The sequence below is a fragment of the Engystomops pustulosus genome, chromosome 7, assembly GCF_040894005.1.
Source record: "Engystomops pustulosus chromosome 7, aEngPut4.maternal, whole genome shotgun sequence".
Lineage (NCBI taxonomy): Eukaryota > Metazoa > Chordata > Amphibia > Anura > Leptodactylidae > Engystomops > Engystomops pustulosus.
In genome coordinates this window covers 123,513,743-123,526,509 of record NC_092417.1, presented here as the reverse complement: position 1 = coordinate 123,526,509, position 12,767 = coordinate 123,513,743, and the positions used below count along the sequence as shown (strand labels likewise).

General features: G+C 41.1%; 2 protein-coding genes across 6 annotated transcripts in view; one reads left to right on the top strand and one right to left on the bottom strand.

The window, feature by feature from the left end:
• Nucleotides 1-2,426, top strand: part of NECAB2 (N-terminal EF-hand calcium binding protein 2) — a 535,939-nt gene extending 533,513 nt beyond the window's left edge. For all 3 annotated transcript variants that reach the window (XM_072117736.1, XM_072117738.1, XM_072117737.1), the window contains one exon: nucleotides 1,612-2,426. In XM_072117736.1, coding sequence (XP_071973837.1) covers nucleotides 1,612-1,640 — 29 coding nt within the window. In that variant the 3' untranslated portion in view covers nucleotides 1,641-2,426. The remainder of the gene's footprint in view (nucleotides 1-1,611) is intronic.
• Nucleotides 2,427-8,781: 6,355 nt separating this feature from the next.
• SLC38A8 (solute carrier family 38 member 8) overlaps nucleotides 8,782-12,767 on the bottom strand; it is a 114,554-nt gene continuing 110,568 nt past the window's right edge. The window contains exons 8-9 of one of the 3 annotated variants that reach the window (XM_072117734.1): nucleotides 10,298-10,349; nucleotides 8,782-9,182 (exon numbers count right to left, since the gene is read on the bottom strand). In XM_072117734.1, the coding sequence (XP_071973835.1) occupies nucleotides 9,080-9,182; nucleotides 10,298-10,349 (155 nt within the window). In that variant the 3' untranslated portion in view covers nucleotides 8,782-9,079. The remainder of the gene's footprint in view (nucleotides 9,183-10,297; nucleotides 10,350-12,767) is intronic. The other 2 variants (XM_072117733.1, XM_072117735.1) reach the window with 2 other exon arrangements.

Here is a 12,767-nt window from a genome sequence, read left to right as displayed (position 1 = left end):
ATTTAATGGGGGATTGTGTCGCACGCAATGGGATTGTGCCGCAGCTGCGCAGGCTTTCATGCGACAGAAATGGGGGGGGGGGCATTGGACGATCCATTTATTACTTTTACTAATTGTATATTTTTTATACTTTACAATCTTGGTCGTCTGTATTTCTGCATGCTATGTGCTATTTGTAGACTATAATCAGAATATTTTACAAGATTTATTGTTTTTTTTATATTGTTATTCTAAATAAATATTCTTTTATATTAAGAAGTGACAGATTTTGAAAAAACAAAGATAGTTCTGCCACTATCACATGTAATCACAGGAGGCCTCCATGGAGAGTGGCAGAAGTCTAAGGAGGCACGCTCGAATTTCCCGAGATCAGATACTGTATAAGGGGTAGATCCCTTCAACTCCTGCTAGATCTGGCTGTATGCCAGGTAAGATCATAAACACAAATATAGCCGTAGGTGTGGGAAAAAAAGAAACAAAAAAGCACCTGCAAAGAGTATGTCAGATATAAAAAATATACTTTCTTAATGAAACAAAAGCAATGAAGACACAAGTTTGACAGTGGTAACTAGAAATCAGGAACAAATAATAAAAAGCATGTGTATCCAAAAAGAGTACATCAATCAATAAAGATAGTAGTAGAGAGCTAGTAGGTTACAACACAAAATTGCATGTCTGAATAGACTGTAAACCAAGATTATAGTTACCATACCACATAAGGAAGGATACACACTTGGACCCCAACACGTGTTTCGCAAAGGCTTTATCAAGCCAGGTAAGATAACAAAAATGATTTTATGGAGATGTGAGGGGAAACAATTTTTAGCTAAAGGGTGGCATTTAGTTAATAGGGCTCAATGGGAACCTGTATTTGTGAAAAATGTGACAGGTTCCCTTCAAAGATAAAAATCCAACTGCCCCCACCACTTAATGGAGGATGGGAAATGACATATTTTGTGAAATGTCACAAGAAATTGTCACTAGATGTGCATGATATCTTATCTAATGTTTGTAGATTTACTTTACACCCAGGAGGCACACACTGCTCTCCTATAAGAATCAGTTTAGTCAGTGTTAATGTAATAGCCTTTGGAGGAGATTTATCATTAGCCAGGATTTTGAGCAGATGTCTGTGTGTTAGACTGGCAGGTTTCCAACAATCGGTTTTATAACATCTGCTCAATTTCTGCCTGTTTGCAATGTTTTTACACAGGAAATTCTCAAATACCTCAAACATAAAATTGAGCAAAAACTTCAAAAATCCCCCGTAGTAGCAATGGACCCACATACACCACCTCCTATGTGGTGTAGTTTTGCGATTAAATTTGCTTTCTTTTGAAATGTGGTGTTGCACACTCTCTGGTGTATTCTCGCGAAAAAAAACCCTGCAAAAATTATGTTTGGGCGTACAATTGTCGAAAATTTTTGTGCAGAAGCTACATAGGACTAATGATAAATGTCCCCCTGCACTCTAAACATTTATCTTGCAGGCTGCCTATAGGCCTTTAGTGCTAATTAAAGAATATAACGCTGGGTAGCCCAGAAGCTTTATTTTAGGAATTTTTTTAAAGTATTTATTTAGAAAGGATGACATTTGCTTCCTATTTCTAGCTGCATGGTGCACCCTTGGACAAGATTGACTGCTAACTCTGAAGTTGACCAGATGCTGGATGTGGCTTCATTGGCTCTCTAAATATTGTGTCTCCATCTCACAAGGAGCCTTAAAAAAAAAACACCACCACACACGCCTATCTGAGAAGTGTCTCCTTCTGATGACTTTGTTCCAACTGTTGTCTCAAATCCACATAGTGGGGAATTGTGGAAAAATCGAAACCCTGCTAGAACTGATATCCAAATTATGAAATGCTCAGAACATATATTTAAAACACAAGTAAAGGACCTTGAGTAACACCTTTTACATTGTGCATACATGATGCAACTTTTTGCATTTGTAAATTACAAGTGTTGTAGATAGTATTATCTTCCCGAGCAAGTTGTCGCATAGTTATTATTAAACGGAAGTGTGCCATGTGTTTACTTTTGAAACGTATATTGTAGTAGATCTATAGATCTATTTGTGCTTTGGTTACAGATGTACCATCTGTTACCATCTGGCATCATCTAGTGGTGTACATCTAGACTCAAAGGTGGAAATTATTCCAAAGTGTACAGATCTGTTCCAGTTGCCCAAGGCAACCAATTAGAGCCCGGAATTTTAATTTTATAAACAGCTGTGAGAAAAATAAATCTGAGCTCTAAGTTGTTGACATGGGTAACTAAAACAGTTCTGCTCTGAGACACTTTTGATAGATTTTCCCAGGGTGAAGAATTGTAAACCAAGCACACTGATGTACTGGTGTGTGCCCCCTCTGGCGGGATCTGCATTTCTTTTATCTTCTTATGCCCTGTTTTTTTTTTTTTTTTTTTTTTAAAAGGTGTCTATTATGCCAATTAGCCTGAATGGCTCCAGGCTCCATTAACAGCTATGGAGCTCAAAGCCTCTCATGCTAATTTGCATAATTGAAAAGCCTTTTTACTTAAAAATAAGAGCATAAGAGCAGAACTGTTTTAGTTGCCAATGTCAACAAATTAGAGCTCAGATTTATTTTATAAACTGTGTGGCAACCAATCACAGCACAGATTTATTTTTCCCACAGCTTTGTGCATGGTTTACAATCCTTAATCCTGGTGGTAGATGTCCTTTTAAGATCAAAGTTGTTCTTATCCTGGAATGATAAATTTGAATGTGGAATGTGGCTTTTTCTCTCCAAATGTCTTGTTTGATATACTCTGTAATTTTATCACTATTCTTATGGGTTTTATTAGTACAATCCAAGTTGCTAGAACATAGCATTCCAAAAGAATTCTTAATAGGATATGTGAAGCCAAGTTCATACACAATAAAAGTCTTGGCACAATTTTTGATTCTTGCATTTTAATTCTAAGCCATATTAAAAAGATTACCATTTCTACCAAATAGCCATTTATGATTATGGTCATGAAAAGCTTCAAGGAAAGAAAATGATACCCTTCTGTGTCTATGCATTTGATTTGATTTCCTGTATTTCAGAAACTTTTATCAGAACCTTAAAACTGAAAAGGGGTCCACACAATGGCATGTCAAGAGAAGGGAACAGGTCATCCATTTGGTTATTTCAACCAATGAGCGAACCAGTAATGTGTTGCAGCTTAACATTAGGGAAGTTTACTCACACAAAAGAAAAAAAAATACACACACAAACTTGCTGAACTCTCTGGGGGAGATGTATAATAAGCTGGCACGTTTGCTATACTGGATATAGCAAAGGGCTCTGCCTGATACATCTGGTGAGGCACTATAGCCAAGCTATAGGTAGTGGGCAGGAACGTCCTGGATGGTCCATACCGCCATCTGGCCCTCCATCCATCATGCCCCTTTGGCATAGAAGTGACATAAAGGGGGGGAAATAGAAGTGATACATGGAACCCTGTCATATGCCACCTCTCCCCAGAGCACAGTTTATCACTCAAGAGCAAAGGCAGGATTATTTTTCTCAACTCAGTGGGGTAGATTTATTATGGCTTCTCCAACAGTTTTCTGATGAAGAAGGCATGAAAATCTCCCCTGCCAGATCCCCTGATTTTCCAACCTGGACAAGACTTTGGGACAGAAAGGGAAGGGGGTGAACTCCGGCTTGCCAAAAGAAAAATGCTTTTAACCAATTCAAAATAGCGGTTGCTTGTTACAGTTTGTGTGCATTTCTATGGAAATGCATTTACAATCAGGCCCAGCACCGTTCAAGGCTAATTTTAGGCATAAAAGGTGCGGTCACACATACCAGTTTGATTCTGCTTCTAAACTGAAACTGGTACGTTCACATATGGGTTTCTGTGGAAACGCATGCAATTGGTAACCAGCACCCAGTACCTTGTATTTTTTAAAGTTCTGGTTACAGATCGTATATGCGTTTGTATGGAAACGCATGCAATTGGGCAATGGTACACCCTGTGCACTTTGATTCCACTACATGGATTGAAAGCGGTACATGTGACAGCACCCTAAATTTAGTAATTGTAGGGGTGCCTGTGGACTGGTTTGGGAACCAGCTGATACAAATATCGCAGAAAAAAATTCCAGCACAAGTGTATGCTTGAACAATCTAATTCACCCGGTTGCAATATTTCCACTGCCAAGCAAGCTTTGTCAAGCATGGAGCCTGCTTACCAAGTATGTATACCCTTAGAGTAGTCAGAACTACTCTTCTCTCACTACAAAATGTCTTTGTGGAGTCTTATCTTGCTGTACAAAAGGTCATCACATTGTACTCAATCTTTCACCAAGAGGGTGCACCCTCAGAACCCCTTCCTGCCCTCTTCTAGCAAGACCCAATGCCTAATCAGCTCTCATCTTTAGAATATTATCACATTTGTGTGTTTGCTCAGGTTCCATTGCATTTTTTTTTTGCGGAGACAAAATGGAAGCAAAATGGAGACAAACTGAAATAACTGAACCACAAGTGTGAAAAACAATGCTAGTGTGAAACGGCTTCTAGGGTGCATTCACATGATGCATTTGTTTTCATATTGTAAATGCAATTACTTTTACACTATGAAAACATTACATTAACACTATGTGGGAGATTTATCAGACATGTTTGAGGTAAAACTGTTCTAGTTGCCAATGGAAACGAATCAGAGTTCAGATTTAATTTTATAAACAGCTGTGGGAAAATGAAAGCTGAGCTCTGATTGGTTGCCATGGGCAAACAGAAGTTCTACTCTGACACACTTCTAATACATTTCAAAATGTGTTAAAGCACCCATAATCATTTACTTATGCTGCTAACAAAGGCATAATTATGGTTTTATTTTCAGTGTTCTAACAACACAAATTACTCAAATATCCCTAAAACATGTTTTGTAAATCAATAAGAAATAATTATTGGGAGTAAATTTCCTTTTTAGTTTTTTTTCATTCACATTTTTTTTTTTACGTAAAGCTTTATGTTGAATCAGTTTATGAAAACTGTACTATATCTGAGCCCCGGGATAGCAGTGAGTAGATCTGTGAGATAACGTGAGCTGCATAGCGAAACATGGCCAACAATGCAGTGAGAGAATCCGTAAAAGCCACAGCTGCACCATACTCTAATAACACGCCTAACTACTCCTAAGCCGTCATGGTTAAAGCCATCAAGAGGGGGTAATACATCATACAGCCTATGGTCCTCATGGACCCCCCATCCTAAGAAGGATAACTTAGACATTCAAGGAGGAAACCAATGATTCTGGAATATTGGTGTAAGGGGGCTGAAGTGTTGAGAAAGAGTTTAGAGAGGAGTACCAGTTTCAGTGATATCCATTGCTTGGAAACGGAGTGAAAGTGCCAGTCAAAGAGTCATAGGAGTATTGAGGCCTGATTGTATAGTTTGAAGTCCGGGAAGCCCGACACCTCCCCTAGACTTAGGGCAGGTCAGAACTTTCCATGCTATCCTGGGACGACTGGTCCCCTAAATGAATTTTAAGATCGCAGGGTGTGGAAGAAACTCGCTGGAGAAACGACATCCATTTTAAGACCATTGATTCTGCCAAGACAAGTGCTTTTGGTTATATTTCAGCAGGTCTCTCAAGGTGCACTCCAAGAGGGATGTATAGTTAAGGGCATATAATCTAGAAAGATCAAATATATTTACCCAAATATCAGACTGAGGTTTGCTGCCACTGGAACAAGAAATTCTCCCTCACATGTTTTAACTCCAACCGGGGTAGGGAGATATTTAGAACCTCTGACTTAGAGTAGTTAATTTTGAAGTTACTAAGCTTGCTATACCTCTTGAAAAGAAATCCTAGCCTTTGACACATATAGTAATAAATCATCCTCATATAGAGCTGCCTTACAAGTGATAGGAGCCCACAGTAATGCCGTGTATGTTAGGATTTAACCGTATGGCATTAGTCAGATGTTTCATAACATCACCGGCATAAGATCACCGGCACCAATGAAAGAAACAAACCAGGATTTAGCAAATAAGAAAAAAAAAAACGTGCCTTACTTTATTTCCAAGTGTGAATATAAATCATAAACATCCAAAAAAAAGTCCACGCGTTTCAGGTGGGACAAACCTGTTGCTTGTGCATATCATACAGGATTTGCGGACCTTTATTTACTCCAAACCCCCCGCCCCTTCCTACATAAGAGTAAGGAGAAATCTACCTTCTATAATGGGAAAACAATAACCATACTGCAAAGAATCAGCTATTGCAGAATCCCCGGGTATAGTGGGCTTACCATACATGACACAGCTTGTGACTATGGAACTCTGAGCTAATCCAGCATGTGATAAGGAAAGGGGAACGGGGGTTGGGATGGGTAAAGGAGCATAAGAAGAAGAAGAAGGGAAACAGGGTGGGCTGGTAAGAGGAGGAAGAAGGAGGAATAGAGCCTGGTATATTATGGCAGGATAACCGCGCCTACTTAGTTTTATTCTTTTGTTCCTCTTGCCTTATTTCATGTCCTAACATCTGAGAACTGGCTATAAGGTGATGTAATATACTAAAATAAATATAGATATCAAACCACACAGATTTGGCAGCTGGAACACATGTTCAGTCTAGTGGCCCCAAGCACTGAGTGACCATTGGCTGAGCATTCATTCCAGGGGAAGGTCCTCTAATTCTCATCTCACTCCACCACCCCTCCTTCCCATGCCTTGGCAGTCACTGTGCCAGGGTGGTCTCTCAGGTTAAGTTGTGGTGGAATAGGAAGACTGGTCCAGTCCACTATATCCGGATCTGGGATGCCCAAGTCAGTTACTAAGGCATGAATATCATCAGGATGATGTACATGGTGTGTTTGCAAATTAAATGGGAAACCCCATTAGTAAGGAGTATCTTGTCATCTCAGTTTCAGAGCTCTGCGCTTCAGCAGAGTCAAACATGCAGATCTGGTGGGAGCTGTAGAGAAGTGGCCAAGTAGGCAATGTTACCAGCTGGATTCATGGAAGGCTCTCTCAATTCTGTAAGACCGTATTCTGTAAGACTGTATGTTGTTGCAGTGTCCCCTGTTCTCCACGTCATCTACTTTTATTGGTAGTCGTGTCCAAGCGCTCTTGAGAGAAGATTGTTCTAATTCTGACAAGGATATTATGGTATCTAGTCGGTGGACCTCCTCTCTCAGTACATTCAATTCTACAGCATATGACGGTTCCATGTCATCCCTAGTGGGAATTTGAAGGTGAGAGCTGAGAGCCTACAGTACATCAAGGGCCCCCTGTTCCAGAGAGAATAAAACATGCTGGACACAAGTGTCCCCTGGAGGTGCAAGGGTACACATTAGGCTAAAAATTTTTGAAACAAGCATGGAGGTACAAAAGACATAGGTGATGTGGGTGGGGTACTGACCGATGGAGTGACAGGCCAATCTTCTCCAGTGTCTGACCACAAATTAGATGAATGAGGAAGGGTATGCCCCCCCCCCCAGTGACACTTACAGAGGACACATCCATGGCATTAGAGGAAGGGGGCCTCCAGAGACCCATACTAGCTGATCTTCGACTGCATCTGCTCAGATAGGGCCTGATGGTGTGCTACTCACATAGGGTCCTGACGTGAGCAGTATCATCTGCAGAAGGATAAACACCCCCTGGGCAATGTGCGACCCATGTTCACAGCCGCTTCCACAGATCTCCCAGGAGGAAGCTGCCAGCCCAGTGCCCTCTGAGACTGTCTTCGATGATATTGGGCCAGAGGCCCTCCGTCTTCTAAAGTGGTTGCCATCTTGGCCACATGGAGAAGTTCGGCCAGTGGTGCCATTATTGCAGCCATATCCATGGAATACGAAGAGAAGGGAGTACCTTGAAGATCTGCCGCCAGCAGTTTGTCTACCCACTCCAAATCTTCATCGGCTGGTGGGGAGGAGGACTCTCCAGATGGAGTGAGTGTAATGGCCATGTCCAGCACATGTGGTGGAGCTGTTTCGGGGGCCATCTCCAGATATCTCCCATCCCGATATCTTTGCATGAACAGGATAAGGGTATTGCCGGGGTCCTCGGGCACCCTTCACACCTATCATAGGTAGGAAGGGGAGATGGATAGCAGAAATGCTCAGAGAAAGCCATGTATAGGATTGGGAGCTACACAAGGATGTGTGTGCTCTCCTCCATGGCCAGCACACACCCCCTACATTTGCTTTATGTCCTTCAAAAGGTCAGACATTTGGGGGCTTTATTTTTTTTTTAATTTACTTTGGTTCCTGACCCAGTCAGGGTTCCTGGTTAATATTGACATGAGCTGTTCAGAATGTAGCACCATTTAGCTTCTGGATTACAGACCTATAAAGTGTTTGCATTATAAAATTGCATCGAACATATCAGGGTTTTTCACTGATCTGTGAAAAAAATTTAAGCCTATCTTATTTTTTATTTTTACTGATGTGGATCACAGAAAGCAATAGTCAAAGTCTATGGGTCTCCAAAAAAAAATACTGATCAGGTCAGTTTTTTATTTTACTGATGAGGCTGGTTAGAAAACAAATACCTTCAGTTATTATTATTATTATTATTAAAAAGCAATAAAAATAATAATTTCTTTATATATCGTACACAGATTCCACAGCGCTGCATAGAGATTGCCAAAGAACATAGACCAAAAACGAAAGCAAAATGGAGATAAAATTAAAACGCGCAACAAAATCAAAATTTAAGGTGTAGTTTTCAAAACAGGTTCATAACCACATAGGCGTCTTTATCAAAACGCATGTATTTATGAAAGTAGCAACATGTGTTATGCCTTTTAACATTGCTCAAGCACTATAATCATATAAAAGAGACAGAAAAAAAGTGGGACTAAGCCTTGACGTACAAAATGGTTGCGTCTTAAAGGGGTTAAGGGATGCTTTTAAAAAATGTGATGACTTTTTAGAATTTTCAACAGTTTTGATATCTTGGTGGCAAATACCAAGCCAGTCATGATCAAGGTTGTCACTTTACAAGAACCACAGGAATTATTCTGGAATAAAATGGTTTAATTTTTTTTAAAAGCATATAAACTTAAAAAAATACAGAAGATTTCAAAACTCCTTTTTTATGTTGAGTGCAACTACTTAGAACTTGTGCAGAAGTTCCATAACAGCAATGGTTGTACTCTGCCCAAATATGTATGCTCCACAGATGACAGAGATGATCCCCCAGGCGATGAGACATGATCTGCAAGTAGGAAACACAACAACCAACATTAGTTTTGCATTGGTAAATATGCCATGTATTATCAGGTGGGTGGCCTTTGGGCAAGAGCAGAAAGCCTGCCACCACCTGATAGTTTCTGTATTAAATAAGCTATTTCATGCAGCAACATCTGCTAAAGAAATGGAATTGGTGGAGAGGAGTTTTTTGGAGAAGTCTGAATCAGAGGTTTTCTGATCATAAAAGTTACAGTGAAAGCTGAGCTGTCATTCAGTCACAGAAGCTGTCCTGCATGACCCTGTCTTGCTACAAAGAGACCAATGCAGTGGAAGATTCAAATATGATAGAGAACCTCCCTATAATATCAACCATACTTTATTTTTACTGAAAAATGTATATATAAAAAAAAAAGAGTTGAAAGCAAATGCATGACTGTTTTTCTAGAATATAGTTTAAAGGGAACCTACCACCACGAATCTACCTATAAAGGTAGATCGCGTGGTAGGTGGATGTATGGGACGTGAGGATAGCCCTTTTTAGAGCTAATCCTCACGTCCCCGCTAGCGTCACATAAACTTTATTGCCCTAATATGTTAATTTAATTAAGCGGCTACCGGGGCGTGGAGTAGCCGGACACGAGGCTACACGGCGCGGCTACTCCACGCCGCAGTAGCTGCTTTCCCCCGCCTACCCTGTGATCTTCGGCGCGCAGCTCCTGGCAGCTGCGCGCCCTCGTCCGAGAAGCCGGAGTTCTGCGCATACGCAGTAACTCCGGCCTCGTTCCCGAGATCGCGCATCTTGGCCGGAGTTACTGCGCATGCGCAGAACTCCGGCTTCTCGGACGAGGGCGCGCAGCTGCCAGGAGCTGCGCGCCGAAGATCACAGGGTAGGCGGGGGAAAGCAGCTACTGGGGCGTGGAGTAGCCGCGCCGTGTAGCCTCGTGTCCGGCTACTCCACGCCCCGGTAGCCGCTTAATTAAATTAACATATTAGGGCAATAAAGTTTATGCTAGGCTAGCGGGGACGTGAGGATTAGCTCTACAAAGGGCTATCCTCACGTCCCATACATCCACCTACCACCCGATCTACCTTTATAGGTAGATTCGTGGTGGTAGGTGCCCTTTAACTCATATGACTTACTTTTTCTTCTGGTTCATTACTTCTGTTTCCATAGCACAAATCAAACATAGCCCTATAAAGGAGAACAAATTAGATGATTAAATACTTGGTCAGGATAGGATTGATATTTGCATGAGGCTGTACCTATTGAAATTACTGACCTTAAAGGAAACTTAACATGAGGAATCTACCATCAGAAGTACATCTAATGGTAAATGTATCCTGCCTGCCTCAGCCCTAATGTGCAATTTAATAATTTTGGGCCCTAACCTAATTTATTAACTTTACTTTTGTAATATGTAAATTAACTGCGTAGGCTACTGGGGCATGGACTAGCCTTCGCACCCAGTGCCCAGCCAGGCTGGTAACCTTTGCAGTTTATTTTAGTAATATGTAAATTAAGTTTTTAACAAGTTAGGTTCCAGGGTTATTAAAATTACAGATTAGGTGGAAGTAATTCTAGAGGGTGATCCCAACATTTTATCAATACAAAGGCAATTTCTTATTGAGAGCCTATCATTAATTTTGAACAATAACTTCTATGGCAACCGTATGTTTCATCAGCAAAAGGGGACAGCTAGTAAGGGGACGAAAGTTGTCCCTTCTTACACTAATCTATTTATGCAAATATTCTAAAACATATTTATTGTATCTGAAAATAGCCATTTAGGAGAACTAACGCTATACAAAGATAAACAAATCATCTATGTATAATATGGAAAGGGAATATACAATCTCTCCAACAATTTTGTGAAAAAATGAACAAGAATGACTGGGGTCTTTCCTTTACTCTCAATTGCAGTACACAAAAAAGTGGAATTCTTAGATCTTATAATAGGACTAGAGATGAGCGAACATACTCGTCCGAGCTTGATGCTCGTTCGAGCATTAGCGTACTCGAAACTGCTCGTTGCTCGGACGAATACTTCGCCCGCTCGAGAAAATGGCAGCTCCCGCCCTTTTGCTTTTTGGCGGCCAGAAACAGAGCCAATCACAAGCCAGGAGACTCTGCACTCCAACCAGCATGGCGTGGTACCCTTACACGTCGATAGCAGTGGTTGGCTGGCCAGATCAGGTGACCCTGGGATAGACTAGCCGCTGCCCGCGCTGCTTGGATCATTCTGTGTCTGGATGCCGCTAGGGAGAGAGCTGCTGCTGGTCAGGGAAAGCGTTAGGGAGGGTGTTCTATTAGAATAGTGTTAGGCAGGAGTGATTCAAAAAGAACCCAACAGCCCTTCTTAGGTCTACAATAACGTTATACTTTTTTTTTTGCTTGTGGCTGGGCTTGCTGGCACTAGTAGTGCACCTAGTACCATATTGTGAGGAATTTGCAGGGGGACTTGCTACCGTTGTGTTTAGCTCTTAGTGACACACATATCCACCACAAACACCAAAGTGGGAAAATTTATTAGGGGTTGGATTTCAATTAGGCACAGTCTGGCGGTTTCTTTTTATTTTACGTTTATTTTTTCATAACTCAGCGTCATCTCATCAGTGTGCTTTCATACTTGGCTAGAAAATAGCCAAAGGAGAATCCAAACGGCTTACTTACGCCTACAATAGCGTTATATATATTTTATTTCTGGTTGATCTGCTGGTGGCTGTCCTTGCTGCAGTGCATATACTAGCCAATTGTGAGGAATTTGGAGTGAGACTTGCGACCGCTGTGTTTAGCGCTTAGTGACGCACATATCCATCGCAAAGACCGAAGTGGGAAAATTTATTAGGGGTTGGATTTCAATTAGGCAGTGTCTGGCAGTTTCTTTTTATTTTACGTTTATTTTTTCATAACTCAGCGTCATCTCATCAGTGTGCTTTCATACTTGGCTAGAAAATAGCCAAAGGAGAATCCAAACGGCTTACTTACGCCTACAATAGCGTTATATATATTTTATTTCTGGTTGATCTGCTGGTGGCTGTCCTTGCTGCAGTGCATATACTAGCCAATTGTGAGGAATTTGGAGTGAGACTTGCGACCGCTGTGTTTAGCGCTTAGTGACGCACATATCCATCGCAAAGACCGAAGTGGGAAAATTTATTAGGGGTTGGATTTCAATTAGGCACAGTCTGGCAGTTTCTTTTTATTTTACGTTTATTTTTTCATAACTCAGCGTCATCTCATCAGTGTGCTTTCATACTTGGCTAGAAAATAGCCAAAGGAGAATCCAAACGGCTTACTTACGCCTACAATAGCGTTATATATATTTTATTTCTGGTTGATCTGCTGGTGGCTGTCCTTGCTGCAGTGCATATACTAGCCAATTGTGAGGAATTTGGAGTGAGACTTGCGACCGCTGTGTTTAGCGCTTAGTGACGCACATATCCATTGCAAAGACCGAAGTGGGAAAATTTATTAGGGGTTGGATTTCAATTAGGCACAGTCTGGCAGTTTCTTTTTATTTTACGTTTATTTTTTCATAACTCAGCGTCATCTCATCAGTGTGCTTTCATACTTGGCTAGAAAATAGCCAAAGGAGAATCCAAACGGCTT